The following is a 25612-nucleotide window of genomic DNA, read 5'->3' as shown; positions in this document are numbered from 1 at the left end:
GTTAGGGAATCATAACCATCTATCAGAGAATAACTGTTGTATGTTAGGGAATATTTGAATGGTCTGCGATCATCTGCGAATAGAACATTCTTCCAGTCCACAAAAGGATGTCACGCGTCCTCCATCACCAGACAGGTTCTGACACCCGATATTCCCTGACATCAGTCAGACTCCAGAGGTACGCACTGTCATATAAAAAGGGAGGTCCTCTCCCTTTAGCAAGTAGCTCTCTCGCACATTCGCACTTGTCTTCTACTTTTTCTTTCTACTTTGTACACTATTCTTCTGGGGAAAAAGTACTTGACTTGAGAGTCGGAGGGTCTACTCCAGAGACTTTTCCCCTGGTTTCTGATCTTTAACGTTCCATATGCTTATCTGAGTGTACGTAGAGCTCAAGTGTCGCCGACTTAGTCATCGTCGTCCGTCAGCATCACGTGGGGGTCCTTTCTTGTGGGTGCATACGAGAAGAGTGTCACAGTCGTCTCTCCGTCAATGTTAGTAACAACTCATTTCATCTTTATGTTTGACTCAGATTCCGAACAAGATTACATGATAATATCCAAAATAATTCGACAGAATAATATTTCGTCTATGGATTCATTCGATAAAGTAGATAATTTTTATAGTGAATTAAATTGCAAAACCGATTTTTCTTTCGTGTATACTTGAATTTCAAAGAAAAATCACTAATCAGGCGGAATTTCATATTTGGCTAGCAAAATGCAAAAAAAATTTAATCATGTGGCGGAATTTCAGCTCTTCTAATCAAATAATTGAACAGATGATAATAATTTGTCATGCTAATGATTAAAAAAAATGCTATTAGTTAATATCACATCAAATTATATGTTTGTCCAGATTGAAGAGGGCCTCCCACATATAATTTGGAAGTGACCAAGCATCTTGTACATGAAAGCTTCGGAAATGGAGACGCTGAGAAGAGGAGCCAGCAAATTCCGAAAACTCTAAATTAAAATTAATATCCTCTTAAAAACTTTCTTAATATATTTATATTTTTAGATCTGTCCATAGTAGAGCAGTATATTTTTAAACTTGTAAAGGTAAGATAAATATTACAAGTATAAATACAATGTACAAATAAAATAAAGATACCGCCAATAATATATGTAAAATGAAGAGTAGGTTACGTTGTCGGAAGACAAGCAATAGGTGAGACGTGAATGAGCACAGTATGAATTAAGGAATTGTTGAATCAGTTACTCTACTCGGATCTTGAAGTATTCTTTTATAGGCACTGTTCAGTCGACTGAAAATTGTAGGATTGATGCGTATGTGAGAGGGGGGTGAATCACGTGTATTTTAAAAATAGAGTATTTTTGACAACTTTAAAAGTAGTGCAGCGGAAAAACTAAGTATAAAAGCGAAACAGAAAACTTGAACGATTACTTGATTCAGAGCCTTCGACGACTCCTCGAAGACCTACGTTCCCTCAGATCGTATTAATGGACAATCCGCTAAATTCTCTTCCGGACCCACCTGAAGAGTAATCCGAATACAAAGATGATCGAAGGAAGTATAACAATCCTACACTTCCTCTATTCAACAATAAGTAAAAGATAATGATAATTTAAATTAAAATATACCGACTCATAGTAAACGGAAGTTGATGCTTGGAGTCGATGTCGTAGCGTTGTAACAGAGCAGCAGTAGAAGGACGATGCAATAGAATGATCGAGAAAGCTTATATATGCGTTGTCTCTTGAAAGTTGGCCAAATCCTCCTTATATAGGTCATTGGAGGTGCCTGCAATGACCTAGGGCGCCTCCAATATATAGGCCTTATCCAATAAAAAAGAGATAAAAATTCTGATATGGGGCAACTCCGACCCATCCAAGGCGCCTCCAATCTGCTAATTTGACACAATAATCTTCCAGAGGCTATATCTTTTGACTCTGAACTTAGAATAAGGTTCTGTCAGTTGTCACGCGTACAGAATTTGAATATCTACATTTGTATTTACAACATAAAGTTAGAAAAATATATGTATGAACAGTTTATATATATTTATGAGTTAGATCATGTCTTACCAAGACCAGGATCTAGTCTTGGTCTCAGTCTAGATTTCCAAAATGAATCTAAGTTGGACCAGTGTCTATAATCCCACTGAGACTCGTCCTCACTGGATCACTCTCCTCTAGTGCTTATCTTACTTACAATTGCAGTTACTTGACTTGCCTCTTGACCTACCAAGTCTTCTTGCTAGTTGTTAGGTTCGCAAACCCAACTAAATTTCAGCCAGCTGTCAGGTCCCGCGGACCCAACCGGACTTTCCGCTAGATATCATGTCATTCCTTGACCTATCTGGACTTCCTACTAGCTATTAGGTCTAATAGACCTAGCTAGATTTCAGCCTAATATTAGGTTCTCCAGATCCATCAAGTCCTGCACATTTGGTAAAAAGGTTAGATTACACCACACCTAATTTTAATTCATTTGTCATTCATTAAAACTTAGGTTTGACCATTGGTCCTAACTGCACCAACAAAAACTTGTTCGGTTGACTAATCCTTTCGGTCAACTGAAAGCCTATTTAGTCAACTAATTCTTTCGGGCGATTGATCCACCTATTCGTCTACTGATTCCCGCACCTTTCCTTCTTTGCACTAATCTAATCCATTCAATCCCACAATATTCATTGTTCGGTCAACTAATAAAGTTTATTAGTCAACTGATCCTCCGAATTTTCATTTGTGCACAGATTTGATCTGATTATCTGTCATTTCCTTTTAAAGTTTGGTCGACTGGTAATTATTATTAGTCGATTGATCATGCTATGATACCAAGTTTGTGCGCTTCGTTCTTATCTGTTTCATTCTAGCATGATCGGTTGACTGAACCTCTCATTCGGTCGACCGAACCCTTAATTAACCTGGAACCTGATTTTATCTGTAAAATAAAATTAGCACAATAATAATAATAGCATGTCCCTGCAAAACAAAGTTAGACAGATATATAAATGCATGAGTAAGATAGTAAGAATTATCCTGATCGCAACTTAAAATTAAACTCTGTCGATTTTTTTTAGATGGATCAGCTCCTAAGGTTTGTCCCTACCGGGACACGACCACATTGCACTCCCTCCAAGAGCTAACGTCACTCATCTGCCAAACATCCGGTCCTCCAAACCTGCTTGAATTTTCTTCGCTCAGTGTCTGATCGTCTGATCCACTAAGACTTTTCCTCCAATACTAAATTAGCATAACAACCATAATAATAATGTAAAATAGTGTTGGTAATACTGTACTTAGGTTTATCAAAATCCGTTGGTCCTGTCGACCGCGCAAGATCAACCGAAAACCATTCGGTCACACGTGCTTAGAGTTATTTCTCTAAGACTTCTCATTACCTAGGGTACATCCCCCTAAGATTTTTCATTATCCTGTTTCACTCACTAGGACTTTTGCTTGGAGTTCACTCCTCCAAGACTTTTCATTACCTATGGTTACCTCTCCTTAAGATTTTTCTCTTATCAAACATCAGGTCACCTTAACCTGCTTGGACTTGCTAGTCACTCGGTAGACTACTCACCACTTACATCACTCGGTAGACTACTCACCACTAATAGTTACTCGGTATACTACTCACCACTTATCAGTCATCTAGTCAACTTTGATCTGACTAAACTTTCCATTTGACTAGGTCAACCTTGACCAAGCTCCATTAAACATATTGTCAAGTATCAAAACTCTAGAGGTCGATTGCACCAACAGTAAATATATTTATGTCCTCCGAATCACTTCAAACAAAACTAATGTACTCATAAAAACCTCTTTAATATATTTATGTCTTCATATTTAAATTTGATAGTGCAAATTGAGTAAATTGTTATAGTAAAAATTTAAAGATGTGCTCTCATTTACTCTTCTCAATTTATATTATTAAATTTAGATTCGAATGCATAAATATATTAAGAGGTTTCCAAGAATACGTTAATTTTAGTTTGAAATGATTTTAATTTTTTTTTTTCAAAATTGATTAATGGGCCTGTAGCAAAAACAGAGGAGTATTTCGGGATGTCGTAGCGTTGTAACAGAGCAGCAGTAGAAGGACGATGCAATAGAATGATCGAGAAAGCTTATATATGCGTTGTCTCTTGAAAGTTGGCCAAATCCTCCTTATATAGGTCATTGGAGGTGCCTCCAATGACCTAGGGCGCCTCCAATAAGCCTTATCCAATAAAAAAGAGATATAACTTCTTATCTGGGGCACCTCCAACCCATCCAAGGCGCCTCCAATATGCTAATTTGACACAATAATCTTCTAGAGGCTATATCTTTTGACTCTGAACTTAGAATCAGATTCTATCAGTTGTCACGTGTATAGAATTCGAAGATCTACGTTTGTATTTACAACATAAAGTTAGAAAAATATATGTATGAACAATTTATATATATTTATGAGTTAGATCATGTCTTACCAAGACCAGGATCTAGTCTTGGTTTCAGTCTAGATTTCCAAAATGAATCTAAGTTGGACCAGTGTCTATAATCCCACTGGGACTCGTCCTCACTGGATCACTCTCCTCTAGTGCTTATCGTACTTACCATTGCAGTTACTTGACTTGCCTCTTGACCTACCAAGTCTTCTTGTCAGTTGTCAGGTTCGCAAACCCAACTTGATTTCGGCCAGCTGTCAGGTCCCGCGGACCCAACCTGACTTTCCGCCAGATATCATGTCATTCCTTGACTTATCTGGACTTCCCACTAGCTATTAGGTCTAACAAAGCTAACTAGATTTCAGCCTAATATCAAGTTCTCCAGATTTATCAAGTCCTGCACATTTGGTAAAAAGGTTAGATTACACCACACCTAACTTTAATTCATTTGTCATTCATCAAAACTTAGGTTTGACCATTGGTCCTAACTGCACCAACAAAAACTTGTTCGGTTGACTGATCCTTTCAGTCAACTGAAAACCTGTTTGGTCAATTAATTCTTTCAGGCGACTGATCCACCTATTGGTCTACTGAACCCCGCACCTTTCCTTCTTTGCTCTAATCTGATCCATTCAATCCCACAATATTCATTGTTCGGTCAACTAATAAAGTTTATAAGTCGACTGATCCTCCGAATTTTCATTTGTGCACAGATTCGATCTGATTATCTGTCATTTCCTTTTAAAGTTTGGTTGACTGGTAATTATTATTAGTCAACTGATCATGCTATGATACCAAGTTTGTACGTTTCGTTCTTATCTGTTTCATTCTAGCCTGATCGGTCAACTGAACCTCTCATTCGGTCGACCGAACCCTTAATTAACCTGGAACCTGATTTTATCTGTAAAATAAAATTAGCACAACAACAATAATGATGTCCCTGCAAAACAAAGTTAGATAGATATATAAATGCATGAGTAAGATAGTAAGAACTGTCCTGATCTCAACTTAAAATTAAAACTCTGTCGATTTTTTTGGATGGATCAACTCCTAAGGTTTGTCCCTACCAGAACACAGCCACACTGCACTCCCTCCAAGAGCTTACGTCACTCATCTGCCAAACATCCGACCCTCCAAACTTGCTTGAATTTTCTTTGCTCAGTGTCTGATCGTCTGATCCACTAAGACTTTTCCTCCAATACTAAATTAGCACAACAACAATAATAGTAATGTAAAATAGTGTTGGTAATACTATACTTAGGTTTATCAAAATCTGCTGGTCCTGTCGACTGCGCAAGGTCGACTGAAAACCATTCGGTCACACGTGCTTAGAGTTATTTCTCTAAGACTTCTTATTACCTAGGGTACCTCCCCCTAAGATTTTTCATTATCCTGCTTCACTCACTAGGACTTTTGCTTGGAATTCACTCCTCTAAGACTTCTCATTATCTATGGTTACCTCTCCTTAAGATTTTTCTCTTGTCAAACATCAGGTCATCTTGACCTGGTTGGACTTGCTAGTCACTCGGTAGACTACTCATCACTTACATCACTTGGTAGACTACTCACCACTAATAGTTACTCGGTATACTACTCACCACTTATCAGTCATCTAGTCAACTTTGATTTGACTAGACTTCTCACTTGACTAGGTCAACCTTGACCAAACTCCATTAAACATATTATCAAATATCAAAACTCTAGAGGTCGATTACACCAACAGTAAATATATTCATGTCCTCCAAATCACTTCAAAACAAAACTAATGTACTCATAAAAACCTCTTTAATATATTTATGCCCTCATATTTAAATTTGATAGTGCAAATTGAGTAAATTGGTATAGTAAAAGTTTAGAGATGTGCTCTCATTTTACTCTTCTCAATTTATATTATTAAATTTAGATTCGAGTGCATAAATATATTATATTATTAAATTTAGATTCGAGTGCATAAATATATTAAGAGGTTTCTAAGAATACGTTAATTTTAGTTTGAAATGATTTTAATTTTTTTTTTCAAAATTGACTAATGGGCCTATAGCAAAAACAGAGGGTATTTCGGGATGATTTAGATATTATGAAAGTCGGGTATTTGGATAATAACAAAACTGACTCATGAGTTCAGAAACGACTGACCTATATAAAATGCTGTTATATATATCAAGACCTCGATTTCTGTAGGGGAAAAGCTTGATTTAGTACATAAATTCAGTAATTCACTTCATTGTATAGAGATTCACGATAACTTTGAATTTGTACTAGGTCTCATTCTAGTTTTTCTTTTGTGCTTTCAGCAGGAACACGAAGGGGTATTCTATTTTTCATGAGATGCTATTCTATTTGCATGTTTAGATACTTGAATATGGAGAGCTCATTCATGAAAGGAGCATTTGGCTGAGAGCAAAAAGGGTCATTGTTACACACGAGTCAAAGCAATACAAGTATCTGTCTGGATTATGACACTATTAGGCTCCTTGAGGATTACATTTTAAGCATCACTTGAGGATAACACAAACATGATTCAATAAAGACATTGTGCAAAAGAGATTCAGTAGAGACACAGCAGGTCTTTTTCCTAGGTGCTGTTAATTTTGAAGCACAAAAGATTTCCAGAGAATACATAAATGGAAGCAAGCAATTCTCTCTTCAGCAACACAAACTTAAAACTAAAGAAGAACAGCACAAAGCTGGTCTCATCAAGCAAGCCAACACAAACTTAAAAACTAAAGAAGAACAGCACGAAGCTGGTCTCATCAACCACCTCACAACTTGCTTGTAGACTAAAGCTAAGGTAGTAAACGCAGATTAACAAAGTCAGTAACTAATAATCAATCTAAAGTTTAAAATGTATTTGTAAGTAAAAGGAAGAGTCCCATCATCTCCTCATGGGGAAGCAATTTGGTTAGAGAAGCTGAGAATGCACTCACACTATCATATTGACTTCTGACTGCTCCATCTTAAATTTCAAAAGCAGTAGTATCCTGTCCATTACTGAGCTGCTCTACCTCAACAACATGCTCATATTCATTTGCATCAACTCCACCCACTTCCATTTTGCTGGCATCATCCCCTGCAATCTTCTTCCCACTCTCTAATCCAGAAAGCTACCTTCTACCATATCTTGGTGATGTTAGCTAGAGCCCTAGAGTCAATCATTTGATGATTGTATTATGAACTTGTTGTATCATATTCTTATATAAATAAAGGCATTTGTTTTGAATTTTTGGTTATTATACTTACTTGTATTGGTGCCAAATAAACTAAGTATAATAATGTCCTTGAGTAGACCGTTCTCACCTATATCAATCGGTTAGTTGAACCGATAGTGAGATGATATAGGGAACACTACTCTTAATCATTCCTAGTCGAGTATTAGCATTCAGGGATAATATTAATGCAATAAGACTAGCATGTAGGTCAACTCGATGACTTGATCTCACAAGTCATGGATATAGAGATATCAAGTTGACACATGGGTATGCATTAGAGAATGTATACTGAATGACCCGCCATGAGAAAGTATCATGGATCGTTATATGAGTGTCATATACTTTCTCATGTGGCTATTAGTATGACTACTAGTCCTTAGACCTGAAGTCACCATAGATCCCTACATAAGGAGTTATGTACTTTGGTTTCGTGAAACGTCACCCGTAACTGGGTGGACTATAAAGGCGATTACTGGGTATGTAACGAATTATGCAGAGGGATGTGAGTGATGTAGATGGGATCTATCCCTCCTATATGACGGGAGCGACATCGATATTCTTGATAGAGTGAGACCACGAAGTGCATGACCATGCCCAAATGAGTCAATATAGGATATTGAGCTCATTTGATTGAGTGAGTCTACTTGGAGTTCAAGATTTAGATTGATTAGAGGATGACACGGTCTATGCCTCATATTGATCAATCTAGATGTCTAGGATAGAAGGACACTTGTCATATTTTGTGAGGAGTCACAATTAGTAGTCACAAGGTGATGTCGGATCTCGACATTCTTGTAACTTGGGTAGTAATGATGTGTTGCTAGATACCGCTCATTACTTATGCTCCTAAATGGGTTTAGGGCATTGTCAACGTTGCAAGAACTTATAGGGTCACACACTAAGGACAATTAGATGGAGATTAGGTTCATATGATGAACCAAGAGGATTAGATTCATTTGATGAATCAAATTGGATTAAGAGTAATCCTAATTGGGCTAACTTGAGTTGGACTCAAGTGGATTCATGTATTCAATGAGTCTAATTTAGATTATGGCTCATTAAATCAACTTAATTTAATGAATTAGATTCATTATATTAAGTTGGCTTGAATCAAATGGTTAGATTAGATCAACCATGAAAGAGATTTGGTCAAGTTTGACTTGACTTGAGAGGAAGATAGAAAGTCAAGTTTGACTTGACTTTATGCCACTTCATTGGTGAGTTGGCATTGATGTGGACTAATGATGTTACTCCACATCATCATGGGTGCCACCTCATGGAAGTTACAAAGCCATTCTCTTTAATGGCTTCACATTAATTGCAATTAATGCAATTAATTTGGGGTTACACATGGAGAAGTGGCCGGCCACATTTTTGAATGAAATGGATTCATTTTTCATTCAAGTGCATTATTACATCTTCTTCCTCTCAAGCTCTCCCTTTCCTCCTTCCTTGGCCGAACCACATAGGTGCTAGCACACCTTAGTTTTTGGTCACCTCCACCTAATGTGTTCGTGTGGATACGTGTAGAGAGTTGTCTACATTGACAACTTCGAGATCCGGCGTACCGAGGACGAGCGGGATACGCAAAAAGGGCACGCAACAAGGGTAAAGATCTTCATCATGTAGATCTAGAAGTTTTGTAACTCGTACTCGTATGTTTTCGAATTTTTTCTTCGCACGAGATCCGTTGGCTAGGGTGATTCGGGGTTTCTGCGACGCGAAAAAACGGTTTTCGCAGCCCGAAAAACCCAACAGTGGTATCAGAGTCACGTGTGAAGCTTGTACGAGTTTAATTTGATTTTTATGAAAAATTAAAGCTTCTGTACATTTCTGTAAATTTATGTTTTTTTATAGTTTTAAGAGTAATATTTCTCGTAGAAGCGAAGCACAAGTGTTTATACACTTGTAGGCTTCGACTACCGAGAAGTTTTTTCCGAAATGGCATCGTTTCGACCCAAATCTTTTTGGGACAGCGGGATAAGGTGCTCTTGGATCGCTTAGGAGCAACTCACGATGGTTAGATCGCGGGTAGGGGTACTGCCCCTAACCCCGCAAGGGGATTTGCTCCGCGATTGCGCCCAAAATCGCTAATCCGGACCGCCGAGAAAATTTTACTCATAAAATCTGTAAAATTATGAAAAATTACAGAAAAATTACAGAAATATATAATTTTAAATTATATATTAATTTTGTGATAGTCATGGCCCAAAGACCCAATTCGATTGGACAATTGTGTTGTAATTCATAATACGACCTGCGTGCCGTTATGTGATGTGCGTGCTTGTATTTTATTTTCGCGACCTGCGCGTCGTGCCTCTCTTATATTCTGGTTGTAAATTAGATTTAGACTCGAATGTAACTTGAGTTTCAAAATTGTAATGTAATTTTGAAGCGGTGGAAGGTCCACACGAGACGGAGTTACGAGGAGGGCGCGAGCAACACAAGGTGGTCAAAGGAAGAAGCTTGAGAAGCTGTTGACCTTAGGTTGACCATCCGATCTTCTCATTGGCTTGAGAAGATCGTAGTAGGGTCATGACTAAATCACAAATTAATTTAATTAATTGCTTTTGTGTGTATGTGATGCATGCTAGTTAATTAAGTAATTAATTAGTGCCTAACGATTAGATTAGATCTAAGTCGTGCACATGATGCACCCTTCGATTAGATTAGATCTATCGAGTATATGATATGCATCATCGTTTAGATTAGATCTAAAACACGTCAACTCGTAATGTCTACCATGCCGTGATACCTACCACTACCTCGATCGCATGCTGTTGTTGAATCTGCCAAAGCAGAGCAACACATACTATCTTGGTAGGGTACGGAGGGACAATCTTGGTCCCGCCTATCAACGCATGGGTGAATACAAACTCAATTAGATTGAGTATTCCTAATTAACTCGGTTGGATCGAGTATAACTATAGGCATTCTTCCAACGGTTGGAAAGTTAGGTCAAAATCACATATATATTAACTCTCGGGCGTATTAGCCAAAGCTAACTCGAGTTTTAATATAAATACGGATTTTGATCCTATAAACAAGAGTTGCATAGAGATGTAATTGGTAATCGTTACCTACCGATCATACTAAGTCTTGGGCGTATTAGCCAAAGCTAACTCAAGGGTTAGTATGATGTGGATCTTGTCCCACATGAATTATAGAATTCAGTAGGAGCATCATTTAGTTAAAGGCCTAATTAAATGATTAAGAATATGATACTTATTTCTGCATTTATTTCTGTTGTAGAATTACCATGACGTCGAGCACGAACATCTTCTCTCTGCGTTCTGTCCTTAAGAAGGACAAGCTCAACGGAGCAAATTTCCTGGACTGGTACAGGAATTTGAGAATAGTTCTCACTCAGGAACGTAAACTGTACGTTCTGGAGCAGCCCATTCCGGAGGCTCCTCCTGCCACTGCCACGCGAGCAGACCGTGATGCTTACAAGAAGCATCAAGATGACGCATTAGATGTGTCCTGTCTTATGCTCGCAACCATGAACTCGAGCTTCAGAAGCAACATGAGTTGATGGGCGCTTACGATATGGTTGAATATCTTTGTCACCTATATTAAGGACAAGCAAGGCACTGGAAGAGGAACTCCAAAGAATACCTGGAAGATCTTAAGAAGAAGAGAAATAAGATTTCTACTTCAGGTATACATGTTATAGAAGTCAACCTCTCTATTTCTTCATCGTGGGTATTAGATACCGGATGTGCTTCGCACATTTGTACTAATGTACAAGCGCTGAGGAATAGCAGGGCATTGACGAAGGGTGAGATAAACCTACGAGTAGGCAATAGAGCACGGGTTGCTGCTATTGATGTAGGAACTTACCATCTATCTCTTCCCTCTGGGCTTGTACTAGAATTAGATGATTGTTGTTATGTGCCTGCATTAACTAAGAACATTATATCAGTTTCTTGTTTGGACAAGAAAGGTTTCTCGTTTACTATAAAAAACAAATGTTGTTCCGTCTATTTAAACGATATGTTCTATTGTAGTACACCACAGATAAACGGACTCTATATTCTAGACCTCGAGAGCCCTATCTATAACATAAATACCAAGAGGTTCAAGTCAAATGACATGAACCAAACCTACCTCTGGCACTGTCGCTTAGGTCATATAAATGACAAGCGCTTATCCCAGCTCCCTAAGGATGGTATGCTGGACTCATTTAATTTTGAATCATATGAGGTATGTTAGTCATGCGTACGAAGCAAGATGACCAAGACTCCCTTTAGTGGGCACAGCGAGAGAGCGATTGATTTGTTAGGACTCATACATAGTGATGTATGTGGCCCTTTCAATGTCGCTGCTAGAGGCGGTTATAGGTACTTCATCACATTTACTGATGACTTTAGTAGATATGGTTATGTGTACTTGATGACACATAAGTCTGAATCCTTTGAAAAGTTTAAAGAATTCAAGAATGAAGTACAGAACCAGCTTGGCAAGAGTATTAAGATACTTCGATCCGATCGAGGTGGAGAATACCTTAGCCATGAGTTTCGTGACTACCTAGCTGAGTGTGGGATTCTATCCCAACTCACTCCTCCTGGAACACCACAGTGGAATGGTGTATCCGAAAGGAGGAATCGTACCCTATTAGATATGGTTCGATCTATGATGAGTCACACAAATCTTCCGACATACCTTTGCGGCTATGCTCTAGACACGGCAGCTTTCATACTCAACCGAGTTCCATCCAAGGCCGTGATAAAGACACCATATAGGATATGGACTGGGAGAGATGCCCAGGTGTCTTTCATGAGGATTTGGGGTTGTGAGGCTTACGTTCGACGTCAAGTCTCAGATAAATTAGGACCCAAATCCGACAAGTACTTTTTCATTGGATATCCCAAGGAAACTAAGGGATATTACTTCTACATTCCCAGTCAGCACAAGGTAGTTGTGGCAAAGACTGGGGTCTTTCTAGAAAGGGACTTTGTTTCTAGAAAGACTAGTGGGAGCGCGTTCGATCTTGAAGAAGTTCAAGATGCGAACAATAGCACTGATGCCTCGATGGAAATTGAACTGGAACGACAAAGTGTTGTGGATGATGTTGTTCCACAAGGAGTTGAGGAACAACAACCAGTTCAAGTAGACATACCTTTTCGCAGGTCTGATAGGGTACGTCGTCAGCCTGAGAGATACTCATTTCTCTTGTCTGACCATGATGACGTTATGCTCATAGAGGATGAGCCTACTACCTATCAGGAAGCTGTGATGAGACCAGATTCCAAGAAATGGCTAGAAGCCATGAGATCCGAAATAGAATCCATGTACACCAACCAAGTATGGACTTTGGTTGATCCACCTGAAGGGGTAAAACCCATTGGGTGTAAGTGGGTCTTTAATAGAAAGACTGACATGGATGGACTTATCTATAAGGGTTGCTTGGTAGCTAAAGATTTCAAGCAGATTCATAGTATTGACTATGATGAAACTTTTTCTCCAGTAGCGATGTTTAAGTCCATTCGGATCATGCTTGCTATTGCAGCCTACCATGACTATGAGATATGGCAGATGGATGTCAAAACCGCGTTTCTGAATGGAAATCTGCTCGAGGATGTGTACATGACACAACCTAAGGGTTTTGTAGATCCACAGCATACTAGCAGAGTATGCAAGCTACATAGGTCCATTTATGGACTAAAGCAAGCTTCTCAGAGCTGGAATCTTCGATTCGATGATGCAATCAAACAGTTTGGTTTCATCAAGAACGAAGATGAGTCTTGTGTCTACAAGAAGGTTGTAGGGGATATAGTTGTCTTCCTCATATTGTATGTGGATGACATATTACTCATTGGGAAGGACATCCCTATGCTTCAGTCTGTCAAGACCTGGCTAGGGAGTTGCTTCTCAATGAAGGACTTAGGTGAGACATCCCGCATTCTAGGGATTCAGATCTATAGAGATAGATCTAAGAGATTGCTTGGCCTAAGTCAGAGTACATACATTGACAAGGTACTCCTACGGTTTGCCATGCAAAACTCCAAGAAGGGATTTCTGCCGATGTCACATGGCGTGAGTCTTTCGAAGACTCAAGGTCCCTCTTCTAGAGAGGAGAGAGACCGCATGGATCAGATCCCTTATGCCTCAGCCATAGGATTGATCATGTACGCCATGCTATGTACTCGACCTGATGTCTCGTATGCTTTGAGCATGACGAGCAGATACTAGTCAGATCCAGGTGAAAGTCACTGGGTAGCGGTCAAAAATATTCTTAAGTACTTAAGAATGACTAAAGAATATTTCTTGATATATGGAGGCAATGATGAGCTAGCTGTAAAGGGTTACAGTGATGCTAGCTTCCAGACCGACCAGGATGACTATAAATCGCAGTCAGGGTTCGTATTTTGCATTAATGGTGGTGTTGTCAGCTGGAAGAGTTCGAAGCGGATTCTACAACAGAAGCCGAGTACATTGCTGCATCAGAGGCAGCAAAGGAGGCAGTTTGGATCCGCAAGTTCATCACTGAACTTGGGGTGGTTCCTAGCATTGCTGACCCCATTGAGCTCTATTGTGACAACAATGGAGCTATAGCACAGGCGAAGGAACCTCGCTCACACCAGCGGACCAAACACATACTACGGCGCTTCCATCTCATTCGAGAGATCATCGAGAGAGGAGATGTGAAGATTTGCAGAGTACCTACAGAGGCTAACATCGCAGATCCCTTGACCAAGACTTTGGCACAGAAGAAGCATGATGGTTACACTAGGTCATTTGGGCTTAGAGCCTACACTGATTGGCACTAGTGCTAGTGGGAGATTGTTACCTAGAGCCCTAGAGCCAATCATTTGATGATTGTATTATGGACTTGTTGTATCATATTCTTATATAAATAAAGGCATTTGTTTTGGATTTTTGGTTATTATATTTACTTGTATTTGTGCCAAATAAACTAAGTATAATAATGCCCTTGAGTAGACGGTTCTCACCTATATCAATAGGTTAGTTGAACCGATAGTGAGATGATATAGGGAACACTACTCTTAATCATTCCTAGTCGAGTATTAGCATTTAGGGACAATGTTAATGCAATAAGACTAGCATGTAGGTCAACTCGATGACTTGATCTCACAAGTCATGGATATAGAGATATCAAGTTGACACATGGGTATGCATTAGAGAATGTATACTGAATGACCCGCCATGAAAAAGTATCATGGATCGTTATATGAGTGTCATATACTTTCTCATGTGGCTATTAGTATGACTACTAGTCCTTAGACCTGAAGTCACCATAGATCCCTATATAAGGAGTTATGTACTTTGGTTTCGTCAAACGTCACCCGTAACTGGGTGGACTATAAAGGCGATTACTGGGTATGTAACGAATTATGCAGAGGGATGTGAGTGATGTAGATGGGATCTATCCCTCCTATATGACGGGAGCGACATCGATATTCTTGATAGAGTGAGACCACGAAGTGCATGGCCATGCCCAAATGAGTCAATATAGGATATTGAGCTCATTTGATTGAGTGAGTCTACTTGGAGTTCAAGATTTAGATTGATTAGAGGATGACACGGTCTATGCCTCATATTGATCAATCTAGATGTCTATGATAGAAGGACACTTGTCATATTTTGTAAGGAGTCACAATTAGTAGTCACAAGGTGATGTCGGATCTCGACATTCTTATAACTTGGGTAGTAATGATGTGTTGCTAGATACCGCTCATTACTTATGCTCCTAAATGGGTTTAGGGCATTGCCAACGTTGCAAGAACCTATAGGGTCACACACTGAGGACAATTAGATGGAGATTAGGTTCATATGATGAACCAAGAGGATTAGATTCATTTGATGAATCAAATTGGATTAAGAGTAATCCTAATTGGGCTAACTTGAGTTGGACTCAAGTGGATTCATGTATTCAATGAGTCTAATTTAGATTATGGCTCATTAAATCAACTTAATTTAATGAATTAGATTCATTATATTAAGTTGGCTTGAATCAAATGGTTAGATTAGATCAACCATGAAAGAGATTTGGTCAAGTTTGACTTGACTTGAGAGGAAGATAGAAAGTCAAGTTTGACTTGACTTTATGCCACTTCATTGGTGAGTTGGCATTGATGTTGACTAATGATGTTACTCCACATCATCATGAGTGTCACCTCATGGAAGTTACAAAGTCATTCTCTTTAATGGCTTCACATTAATTGCAATTAATGCAATTAATTTGGGGTTAAACATGGAGAAGTGGCCGGCCACATTTTTGAATGAAATGGATTCATTTTTCATTCAAGTGCATTATTACATCTTCTTCCTCTCAAGCTCTCCCTCTCCTCCTTCCTTGGCCAAACCACATAGGTGCTAGTACACCTTGGTTTTTGGTCACCTCCACCTAGTGTGTTCGTGTGGATACGTGTAGAGAGTTGTCTACATTGACAATTTCGAGATCCGGCGTACCGAGGACGAGCGGGATACGCAAAAAGGGCACGCAACAAAGGTAAAGATCTTCATCATGTAGATCTAGAAGTTTTGTAACTCGTACTCGTATGTTTTCGAATTTTTTCTTCGCACGAGATCCGTTGGCTAGGGTGATTCAAGATTTCCGCGACGCGAAAAAACGATTTTCGCGGCCCGAAAAATTCAACAGGTGAAGCTTAGGCTCAGTTTTTGCCTCCCAAATCACATCACTTTTTCTCAAATCTTTGGTTAAATATATTCCACCACTCTCGTGATCAGTCCATGTCCCATCCTCTAGCTCATTTAATGAAGTATCAAATTTATGCACTTCCACATCTCCATTAAAAAGCCTGCTCCATTTCACTGTATCTTCTAATGGAGCATCCTCTCTGTAAATATTTCTCCATTTCATTACTCTTAACTGCTTCTTCCAGTGGAACATCCATGATATAATGTGGCCCTCGAGGTTAGGGTCAAAGTCAAGAAAACCAGATGATATAATTAATCTAGGAGAGGCCAACATTTAAGGCTAACAAGGTCATATGTCTAGATTGGATGGTCTAGCTGATCGGACCTCTAGGTTGGGTGTCCAAGCCGATCGGCCATCATGTCTGACTCGATCCCAAGCCCCTTAAGATTGATGGAGCCCTGATCTATACACGTGCCTTTCAGAGCCGAGTTTGCTCCAGAGCCGAGTTCGCTTGATCACTTGGGGCAGGGTTAATGCGGTCACACCGTTCGGCCATAGTGAGTTCTTTAGTTTCAAAACATCACGCTCAGCTCCATGAAAATTCAATACTTTGATTTCTCGACATACCGCGAGCAATGTTGTTCATTAACTCGTAGCTTTTCCGATATTGCAGTAATCGAGGGGTCAGAAAATAGAAACAGACCCAAAGGAGCAAATTCGCAGCAAAACATCATCTAAACTTGATCTAACAGACGTCGGCGCCAAGTATACAAGTAACAGGGGAAATACTTTGGGAAAAAAGTAAACAGCCATGCGCAGAGCCCAGATGTCGAAGAAGCCAAGGCCCATAAAACTAATAAGGTTGTATAAATCAACAGGCATGCGCAGAGCCCAGATGTCGAAGAAGCCAAGGCCCATAAAACTAATAAGGTTGTATAAATCAACAGCCATGCGCAGAGCCCAGATGTCGAAGAAGCCAAGGCCCATAAAACTAATAAGGTTGTATAAATCGACATCGATGACTTCCAAAATTGTATAAGATTCTCCACTACGATTTTGATTTTAAACGTGGGAAAAAGGAAATAAATCCTTTATTTTTGGCGAAGAATTGGCAAAGAATGTTAAGAAAGAACGAAATCGAAGATATTTATCAATTTTTAGACCAATTCAAATCATCTATCACCATCAAACCTGGACAATTCTCTTCGGCTTCAGTGTGCTACCCGAGTAACAATTGGAGAAGAAATTTAACTCGTAGCTTTCTTGAAACGCTGAAGTCGGAAATGACAATGAAGGTACAGGTTTGGGTGTACGTTCCACGAGACAGAGACGTTGTTTCTTTTTTAACGCCGCTAATCCGCTGTTGCCTTGCTTTATATTAGTGCCATCTTCTCCGCGCAAATTGGAATCGATAAACCACTAAACGCAATCATGGCCGCCGCCGCCGCCGTCTCTCGCCTCCTCCGCCGTTCCCTCTGGCTCTCCAACGTCCCCAGTTGCCGGCTCTATACTGCAGCGGCCGTTGCGGCTGCGGATATACCTTCGTCGGACGAGACCTGGATCATACCATCCGGCCGACCCCTCTGCCTCGACATGCGGTCCCCTTATAACGTAATCCGTCGCTCCCTGGACGAGTTCTCCTTGTACTCTGATCGTTTCCACCGCGCCCGCGAGCCCTCAATTTCATCAAAGGGCACTGAGAGGTCACACCAGCAAAACGCTAAGATCCCGAGAAAGATATCTGTTGGGCTCGGTCAGTTGGAGACCAGCGACCTCAAAGTTTTGTTGCACACTAAGTGCGGCGCTTCCGTGAGGATGAGCGTCCACAGAAATGTTCTCGCAGAGCACAGCAGGTTCTTCGCTGATAAGCTCTCCGAGCAGCCTCCAGTGCCTCAAATCGAAATTCTCGACTGCGACGATGTGGAGATTTACGTCGAGACTGTCGGGTTGATGTACGCTAAAGATGTGAAGCGCAGGTTGATCAAGCAGAGTGTTTCACGAGTTCTCCGGATTTTGAAGGTTGATTGAACGTTTTAATTATTTACCATGGCATTTGCTTTAAGGAGAGTTAATTTAATTTACAATTGCAGATTGCTGAAACGCTCGGCTTCCATGCGTGCATCAAGTCGTGTCTGGATTACCTTGAAGCAGTGCCTTGGGAAGGAGAAGAAGAGGAAAAAGTTGTGTCCTCGATCAGACATTTACAGGATGATGGGTATGGAATCAATCCCATTCTTGACCGAGTAGCTTCCGGTTTCTGTCACCCACCCAATGACACGCTCTCTAAAATATTGGAGATGGTCCTGGAGAGCGGAGAAGGCAGAGGCCGTCGCGAAATGAAGTCGTTGGTTCTCAAGCTTCTCAAGGAGAACCTCCTCATGGCGAATGGATCCGCCGATATCAGCGTTGAGAGTTTGTACGCCTCGTGCCGGCGCTGCTTAGAGTCGTTGCTGGATCTCTTCCGACACGCATCGGAGTCCGCTTTCACGGACCTGTCTCAGGAGAGCAGAGGGCCGGTGGAGCGGCGGATCAGTCTGGCGGCGGGCAATCTACTCTGGCTGGTAGAGATCTTGGTCGACCAGCACGCCGCCGACGAGTTCGCCACCTTGTGGGCGAGCCAAAACGAGCTAGCGGAGCTGCACTCGAGGGTGCCCATAACATCTCGTCACCTGGTGAGCTACATCACCTCGAGGCTCTTCGTCGGCATCGGCAAAGGGGAGCTGCTTCCTTCCAAGGAGACGCGCAAGCAGCTTCTGCACGTCTGGCTGCAGCCTCTCATCGATGACTACATCTGGCTGCGGCACCACTACAGCTGGCTGCAGCACGGCTGCAGGGGGTTCGATGGCATGGTGGTGGACGAAGGGATAGGGAGGACGATTCTGACTCTGCCGCTGGAGGAGCAGCAGAGCATCCTGCTCTCTTGGCTGGGGACCTTCTCGAAGTCGGGTGACAGCTGCCCCAATCTGCAGAGGGCGTTTGAGGTGTGGTGGAGGAGGACCTTCACAAGGCCTCCTGTAATATGCAGATAGCTAGACTACTAGACTTGCAATTTAGGCTGCAAAATCTTTTTCTTTTTTTTTTTAAGAAAAAATTATAATTAGATATCTAGCTCTAATTATCTCCTGCATGTCCGTAGAGCAACCTGCCTAAACGACATTCCAAATAATTAGTATAAATTTCTACCGTATTTTTAAGCTCCTTTCTTGAAAAGGAAGTTCCCAGGGCGTCCTACAGTTAGGAGCGCATGATCTTATGATTTAGAGATCCAAAATTCGATTTTTAAGATGACTCTTCATCTTTATCATATATTTTCAACTGTGTATTTATATTTATCTTTCTCTATATCCGTAAGACGACTCTAGAAGAACTGTTGATGGGACAATTCCAATTTTTTTTCTTGAAAAATAAACATCATACTAAATACATTAGAATTCTATAGGTTGCCTCAAGCTATACTAGGGACTTGCATAAATTAGAATGGTTATCAAATAGCTCTATAGCATAAAACTAATTACAAGAAATTTTTATAATTTTTTATTAAAATAATTCAGTTCATAATAACTTTACTTTAAAAGAAAAATTATATATATATATATATATATATATATATATACACGCAGTAAATACATTACTATACTTGTAAACGTCTAAAATTTTTTCATTTTTAATTTTTTTCTTTAACTTAATACTTACCCATCCTCATTTTATGGGATGCAATTACTTGACTTCAATCTCATTATTTTCCTTCTCATCTCAAGTCTCATGATTTTACTTTTCATCTAAAATTTTCAACCATTCATTATCTTTTAATAATACAATATCTTCTATCTCTATTATCTATTCATCATTAGAAATAGAAGATCTTCAAATGGATCATTTTAAGCATTCATCATCTTTTATTTTTCTCTTTTTCTCTCTTTTTATTTCTAATCTCAAGTTATACATCACAAAAATTAAATCATTCCTTTTTTTTTTAGCTAAACAGTTCCTCCTTTTTCAATACTCCTATTTTTAAATGAAAAAGGTATAAAGTAGCAAACCACAGAATTTGTTATAAAATTTTTCAATAATTTAGATTGTTTAGCTAATTGAACAATTAAATAGCATAAAAAAAAATATTACCATTTCAAATGCACTCCAATTACATTCATATCTTAAAGAGCTACACGTCAAACTTAAAACTCTGATAGCAAATCTTTACAACTCCGGACAATCATGCCAAAAGAATGCCACCAATCAACTAAAGTAAAAAACAAATCATAAAAAAAAGAAATCATAAACAAATTTTATTACTAATTGAGTCTATTTTTTTTTAAAAAAATAAATAAATAATTTGAAGATTTTGTGTTCCTTATCAAATATTATTTTCAATGCCAAATATTAATCCTTTTTAAATTCTAAATCTATTCAATTATTGGTCAATTTTATCCCAATCAACAACATTAAGAATAATTCTCGCTATATATTCATAAAGTCAAGCGGACGTTCATATCTAATTGAAAATTTGACTATAATAAATTTGAGAATTCAAATTGATCATGTTTGAGCGCTGAGTCAATAGACGCTGGGGACGTGGCGCTCTCCGCTATCCTCTGATGATGGTGTAGACCTCCGGCGAACCTGCAAAGAAGCCGAATCAGGAGGGGTTTCTCGGCGGCGACTCTCCGACGCTCAAGTCAGGCAAAGAAAAAGAAAGGAGCAGAGTAACTGTGGCTACAGTGATGAGAATCGCATACCTCCGTCGAAGTATGGGGGTCCTTATATAGGACCCCGGGGAGTCGCGGGCACGCTTCTCGATGCGTGCACGCTTCCCCAAACATACCTCAGTAGGGTTGTGTCAGAAAAGCATGTCCGACGTCATTCCGCAATCGTCCGAGCATATCCCTGACGTAACGGCAGAAAGTTCCACCGTACGATACTCTGTCCGCTCCGACCGTCGACCATTCTGTTTGTCGGCGGCAGGTGTCTCGAGGATGATGTTACCAGCTGTCCCTTTTGTCCCTTTGCGCCTCTTGCCTGTTCCCGAGCCGAGTGGACCGATCGCTCGGTGCTCATGGCCTCCAGGAATGCGCTTACCTCGGGCTGGGCGGGGAAGCCCTGCTCATGTGCTCGGATGGGATTGCGCCTTGTTGTCCTGTGGCTCGGCCGAGCGGCCTGTCCACTCGGCCCAGAGACTCTTTCACCTTGAGCATCGAAAACCCGACCCCTGGTCAGGCTGTCTTTCGTCCGACTTGGGAGATTCCTGGCCGGATGTTCGGTCGGTCGGATGCTCGGTCGGCCCGCCAGTCCGCTCGGCATGAGCTCTGTCCGCTCGGCACAACCTTGGGGTTGACCCTCTTGACCATTGACCTCCACGTGTCGTTGACCTCCCGCCAACGAGGGTCCCCCGTCCTTACCACCGGATCACCCACCGGATCACATGCCTCCCTCTCAAGTCTAGTCGAAAGAGGCGCTGAGTCCAACTGACTGGACTATGAATTTGGCCAAGCGACAGCCATCCTGCCACTCCCGAAAGTGTACCTCCGCTCGACCAATATGGGGTCGAATAGCGCCGGTCGACTAATTACCGAGGGCTGCCCAACTGGCCTGTCGATGGCCTGTGATGATGTCCGCGGGATTTTCTCGGAATGCGTGCAAATTATGGTTGAGCACGCGGGTTCTACCTCGTGATGGGGCTCATTAAATGCCCTCCTTTGACCGAGTGCCACGTGGCACTGTTGACGTCATCGTACGACCACTGCCTTACGCCCGATGCGACGTTCATCGGTTTGAAATGGACGATTGGATGCGGACCTCGGGTTATGTGACCTGCATCCGACAGCTCGGGCGGATCGAGCCCATCCTTATAAAGCTCTCGTCGCCTTCTTCTGTCGCACTTTCGCCGTCTCGTGCTCAGAAGCCTTTTCCTGCGCTCCTTGCTCTGGTGACCTCGTTCCTCGGCACTCCGACGACCCCTTGCCATCTTCTTTCTATCCTCATCTTTCCTGTAAGGTTCTCTTCCTTTCTTCCTTCGGTTCTCGTGTTTTTTTTGCGTTCCTTGCCGCGTTCTTGCCTCTCGGTTACTGTTCCGTTCGTCTTCCCTGAGCCTTTGCGTTTTCTTCCGATTTCTGCCTCCTCCACTGTTCCGGCGATGGCTAGCTCTTCCCAGCCCGCGGACCTCGCTCTCGGCCCATGGTATACTACCATGGAGTCGCGGTTCGATCGGCCTGATGCCGAGAGCCTGATAAACGCTTTTGACATCCCTTCTGATTTCGAACTAATTTTACCTTCGCCTTCCGCTCGGCCGCACAAACCTCCGCGCGACGCTTTTTGTATTTTCAGCGACCAATTCATAGCCGGTCTGCGGTTTCCTCTCCACCCCTTCATCGTTGAAGTTTGCAACTTCTTTGGCATTCCGCTCGCCCAGTTGGTTCCCAACACTTTTCTCCTTCTGTGCGGAGTTGTGGTCTTATTTAAGATACACAACATTCCCCTCCACCCGGAGGTCTTATATTATTTCTACTATCCCAAACAGTCCGAGCCGGGCACTTATCTGTTTCAGGCTCGGCCCGGTTTAGTCTTTTTTGATAAACTGCCCTCTTCCAACAAACATTGGAAAGAGTACTATTTTTTTCTTCGTATCCCCGGTCGGCTTCCTTTCCAGCCCCAATGGCAGGTCGGACCGCCCACCTCCCCCGAATTGAAGAGGTATAAAACCCGACCGGATTATCTTCAAGCAGCCAATATGCTCGTCGGTCTGAAGCTCGACATCAACAAGCTTCTTCCTGAAAGCGTGCTGTATATGTGTTGGCTTGAGTCCGAGCCGGACCCCCCTCCCGAGCAGCTTTGGTAAGAAATTTACTTGTGCATTTGCCTTGAGTTCTAACTGATTTTCTTCCCCTTTCCTTGCAGCGAACATCGTAATGGAGTCTGTGCTGTTCGGGATCTTGAAGAGAAAAGAGGCGGCGCTCGAGGCGGCCGTTGCCAAGGAAATGGAGCAATTGGGCATTGCTCGGTCGGCTCTCACGAGGGTGAGAGCGAGGTAAATGCAGGAGAGTTGGTCGCCCGGGCTTCACCTGCAGAAGTGGCTGGTGGTGTAACTTCCAACAAGGGCCCTCCCGTTCGGGAGGATGACTCTGAGCCAGACGACGAGCTCCCACTTAACCAGAAGAGACGGCGTGTTGAGATGCCACTCCGTTCGGCCACCTCCGCAGTGCAAGCGTCCGAGCGGACGGGCACCGCATCTCCCCGCGGCAAAGCACCATCGGTCAAGGCGCTCTCCTCCGACCGGACCCCCTCCCAACTGGATCCGCTTGCGGACCCCATCGAAGCTGTGCCGGTCAGCTCTCTTCCTCCTGTACCCCTCCGAGTCCTCCGTTCGGGCATTCTGTCCTCGATGTCCAGCCCAACCTCCGATCCCTCGGCATCCACTCACACGACTCCGGGCCGGCGCCGCACTATTAAGGCCACCCTGCACCTCCCCATTGAGGCGTTTATGGCCGAGTCAGACCAGTCGACGACTCCTGAACACATGATCACCATTAAGGGGCCCCTTGCTGTGATGTGGGCGGACGCCCGGGCCCGTGTTGCCATGATACCGCTCGACAAACTGGTTGACAGCCACATGCAACAGTCCACAGGGGTAAGCCTCATTTCTGCTCTTCTGTGTAGTCTTCCCGGTCGGCATTTTAACACTCTTGCGTACATCAGAGATGGGTGGAAGAAATCGTTGTCGCCAACCGCTTGGCCATGGTGGAGGTGGAGCTGAAGAGACTGAAGAGTTCAGGCGGCACGTCTTCTTCTCAAAGCCCGTCATATGCCGAGCTGCAGAAGGAGCTTACGAAGACCAAGGAGCAGCTGGAGGCCGAACGGAAGAAGACGGCCGATCAGGCATACATGCTAGCCCAGCTTGAAAAGCATGTCAAAACTTATGACCGCAAGATAGAACTTGCAACCACTCGGAAAAATACCGCTATCGTCGATCTGGAAGCGAAGAATGTGGCGGCCCGAGCTTTGGAGCAGCGTGTGAAGGAGCTAGCCGACCTACTGGACGGAGAGCAAAAAGGTCATTCGGCGGAAGTGACCAAACTCAAGGATGAATTGAAAACCTTGCAGGAGGCTCTTGACGCTTCCTGTGCCGCCTTCAAGGAGTACCAGGAGGCGGAGCCAGGCCATGTCGCCACCTTGAGGCAGAAGTACATTCGCTCGGCGGAATTTGCTGAGAAGGTCTGCGACCGGCTGGTCATTGCCTTTGAGTTAGCCATCATCGCCACGGCGGACTATCTGAAGTCCAAGGGTCAGCTCCCCGAGTCCGTGGTCATCCCTGCTACGGAACATGCGGCGCTTCTCACCACCATTTCGAAGCATGTTTTCAATTATCTTGAATGAAGTGTTTTCTGTAATCCTTCCGATCGGCGAACTTATAAATGTAACTTTGGAATGCCAATTTTGCTCTGTTAGCCTTCCGTGAAGTGTTTCTTGTGACTGCATCGCTCAGTCGAACGACCTTCATTCCGCATGGAACCTCTGTTAGTTTTTCGTTGAAGTGTTTTTCTCAACTGCGCCACTCAGTCGAACGACCTTCCATTTCGTTAGCTTTTCGCTAGTTGGCGCTGGCAAGCGCACGCCATTGTTTTCTGCATGTCCTTAGGATCAAGGCTTGCTGATCATCGACCCTAGACGCTGGCTTTAGTATATCTGCGCAACGCTGTCCCGTCCGGGGGGTTCATAGCTGCTGGTCCGGCTCTAGGGTTTAACGTCGCCACTCGACGGTCTTGAAGCCGGAGGGTTTATAGTCGCCGGTCCGACTCTAGAGTTTAACGTCGCCGCTCGACGGTCTTTCGACCGGGGGGTTTATAGTCACCGGTTCGACTCTAGAGTTTAACGTCGTCGCTCGACGGTCTTTCGACCGGGGAATTTATAGTCGCCGGTTTAACTCTAGAGTTTAACGTCGCCGCTCGACGGTCTTCCGACTGAGAAGTTTATAGTCGTCGGTTCGACTCTAGAGTTTAACATCGCCGCTCGACGGTTTTCAAGCCGGAGGGTTTATAGTCGCCGGTCCGACTCTAGAGTTTAACGTCGCCGCTCGACGGTCTTCCAACCGGGGGGTTTAAAGTCGCCGGTTCGACTCTAGAGTTTAACGTCGCCGCTCGACGGTCTTCCGACCGGGGGTTTTATAGTCGCCGGTTCGACTCTAAAGTTTAACGTCGCTGCTTGACGGTCTTCAAGCCGGGGGGTTTATAGTCACCGGTCTGACTCTAGAGTTTAACGTCGTCGCTCGATGGTCTTCCGACCGGGGGGTTTATAGTCGCCGGTTCGACTCTAGAGTTTAATGTCGCCGCTCGACGGTCTTCAAGCCGGGGGGTTTATAGTCGCCGGTCCGACTCTAGAGTTTAACGTCGT

At 42.4% G+C, this 25612-nt stretch overlaps 1 protein-coding gene across 1 annotated transcript; it reads left to right on the top strand.

The window, feature by feature from the left end:
- The first annotated feature begins 17661 nt into the window (after window positions 1-17661).
- On the top strand, window positions 17662-19260 carry LOC122034137 (BTB/POZ domain-containing protein At3g50780-like). The gene is made up of 2 exons (XM_042593261.1): window positions 17662-18250; window positions 18322-19260. The coding sequence occupies exons 1-2, from the start codon at window positions 17663-17665 to the stop codon at window positions 19258-19260; spliced, it is 1527 nt and encodes a 508-aa protein (XP_042449195.1). The 5' UTR covers window position 17662.
- Window positions 19261-25612: the final 6352 nt, after the last annotated feature.

The sequence above is a fragment of the Zingiber officinale genome, chromosome 11B, assembly GCF_018446385.1.
Source record: "Zingiber officinale cultivar Zhangliang chromosome 11B, Zo_v1.1, whole genome shotgun sequence".
NCBI classification, from domain to species: domain Eukaryota; kingdom Viridiplantae; phylum Streptophyta; class Magnoliopsida; order Zingiberales; family Zingiberaceae; genus Zingiber; species Zingiber officinale.
Note: the sequence above shows the minus strand (reverse complement) of the source record. Positions and strands in the feature narration are given on the sequence as shown.

What these genes read in the sequence shown, in the direction of transcription:
- LOC122034137 (XM_042593261.1), top strand. Translation starts at nt 17,663, where the DNA reads ATGGCCGCCGCCGCCGCCGTCTCTCGCCTCCTCCGCCGTTCCCTCTGG. An exon ending in GAGTTCTCCGGATTTTGAAG is followed by an intron (nt 18,251 to 18,321) that starts GTTGATTGAACG and finishes TTACAATTGCAG; the next exon opens with ATTGCTGAAACGCTCGGCTT.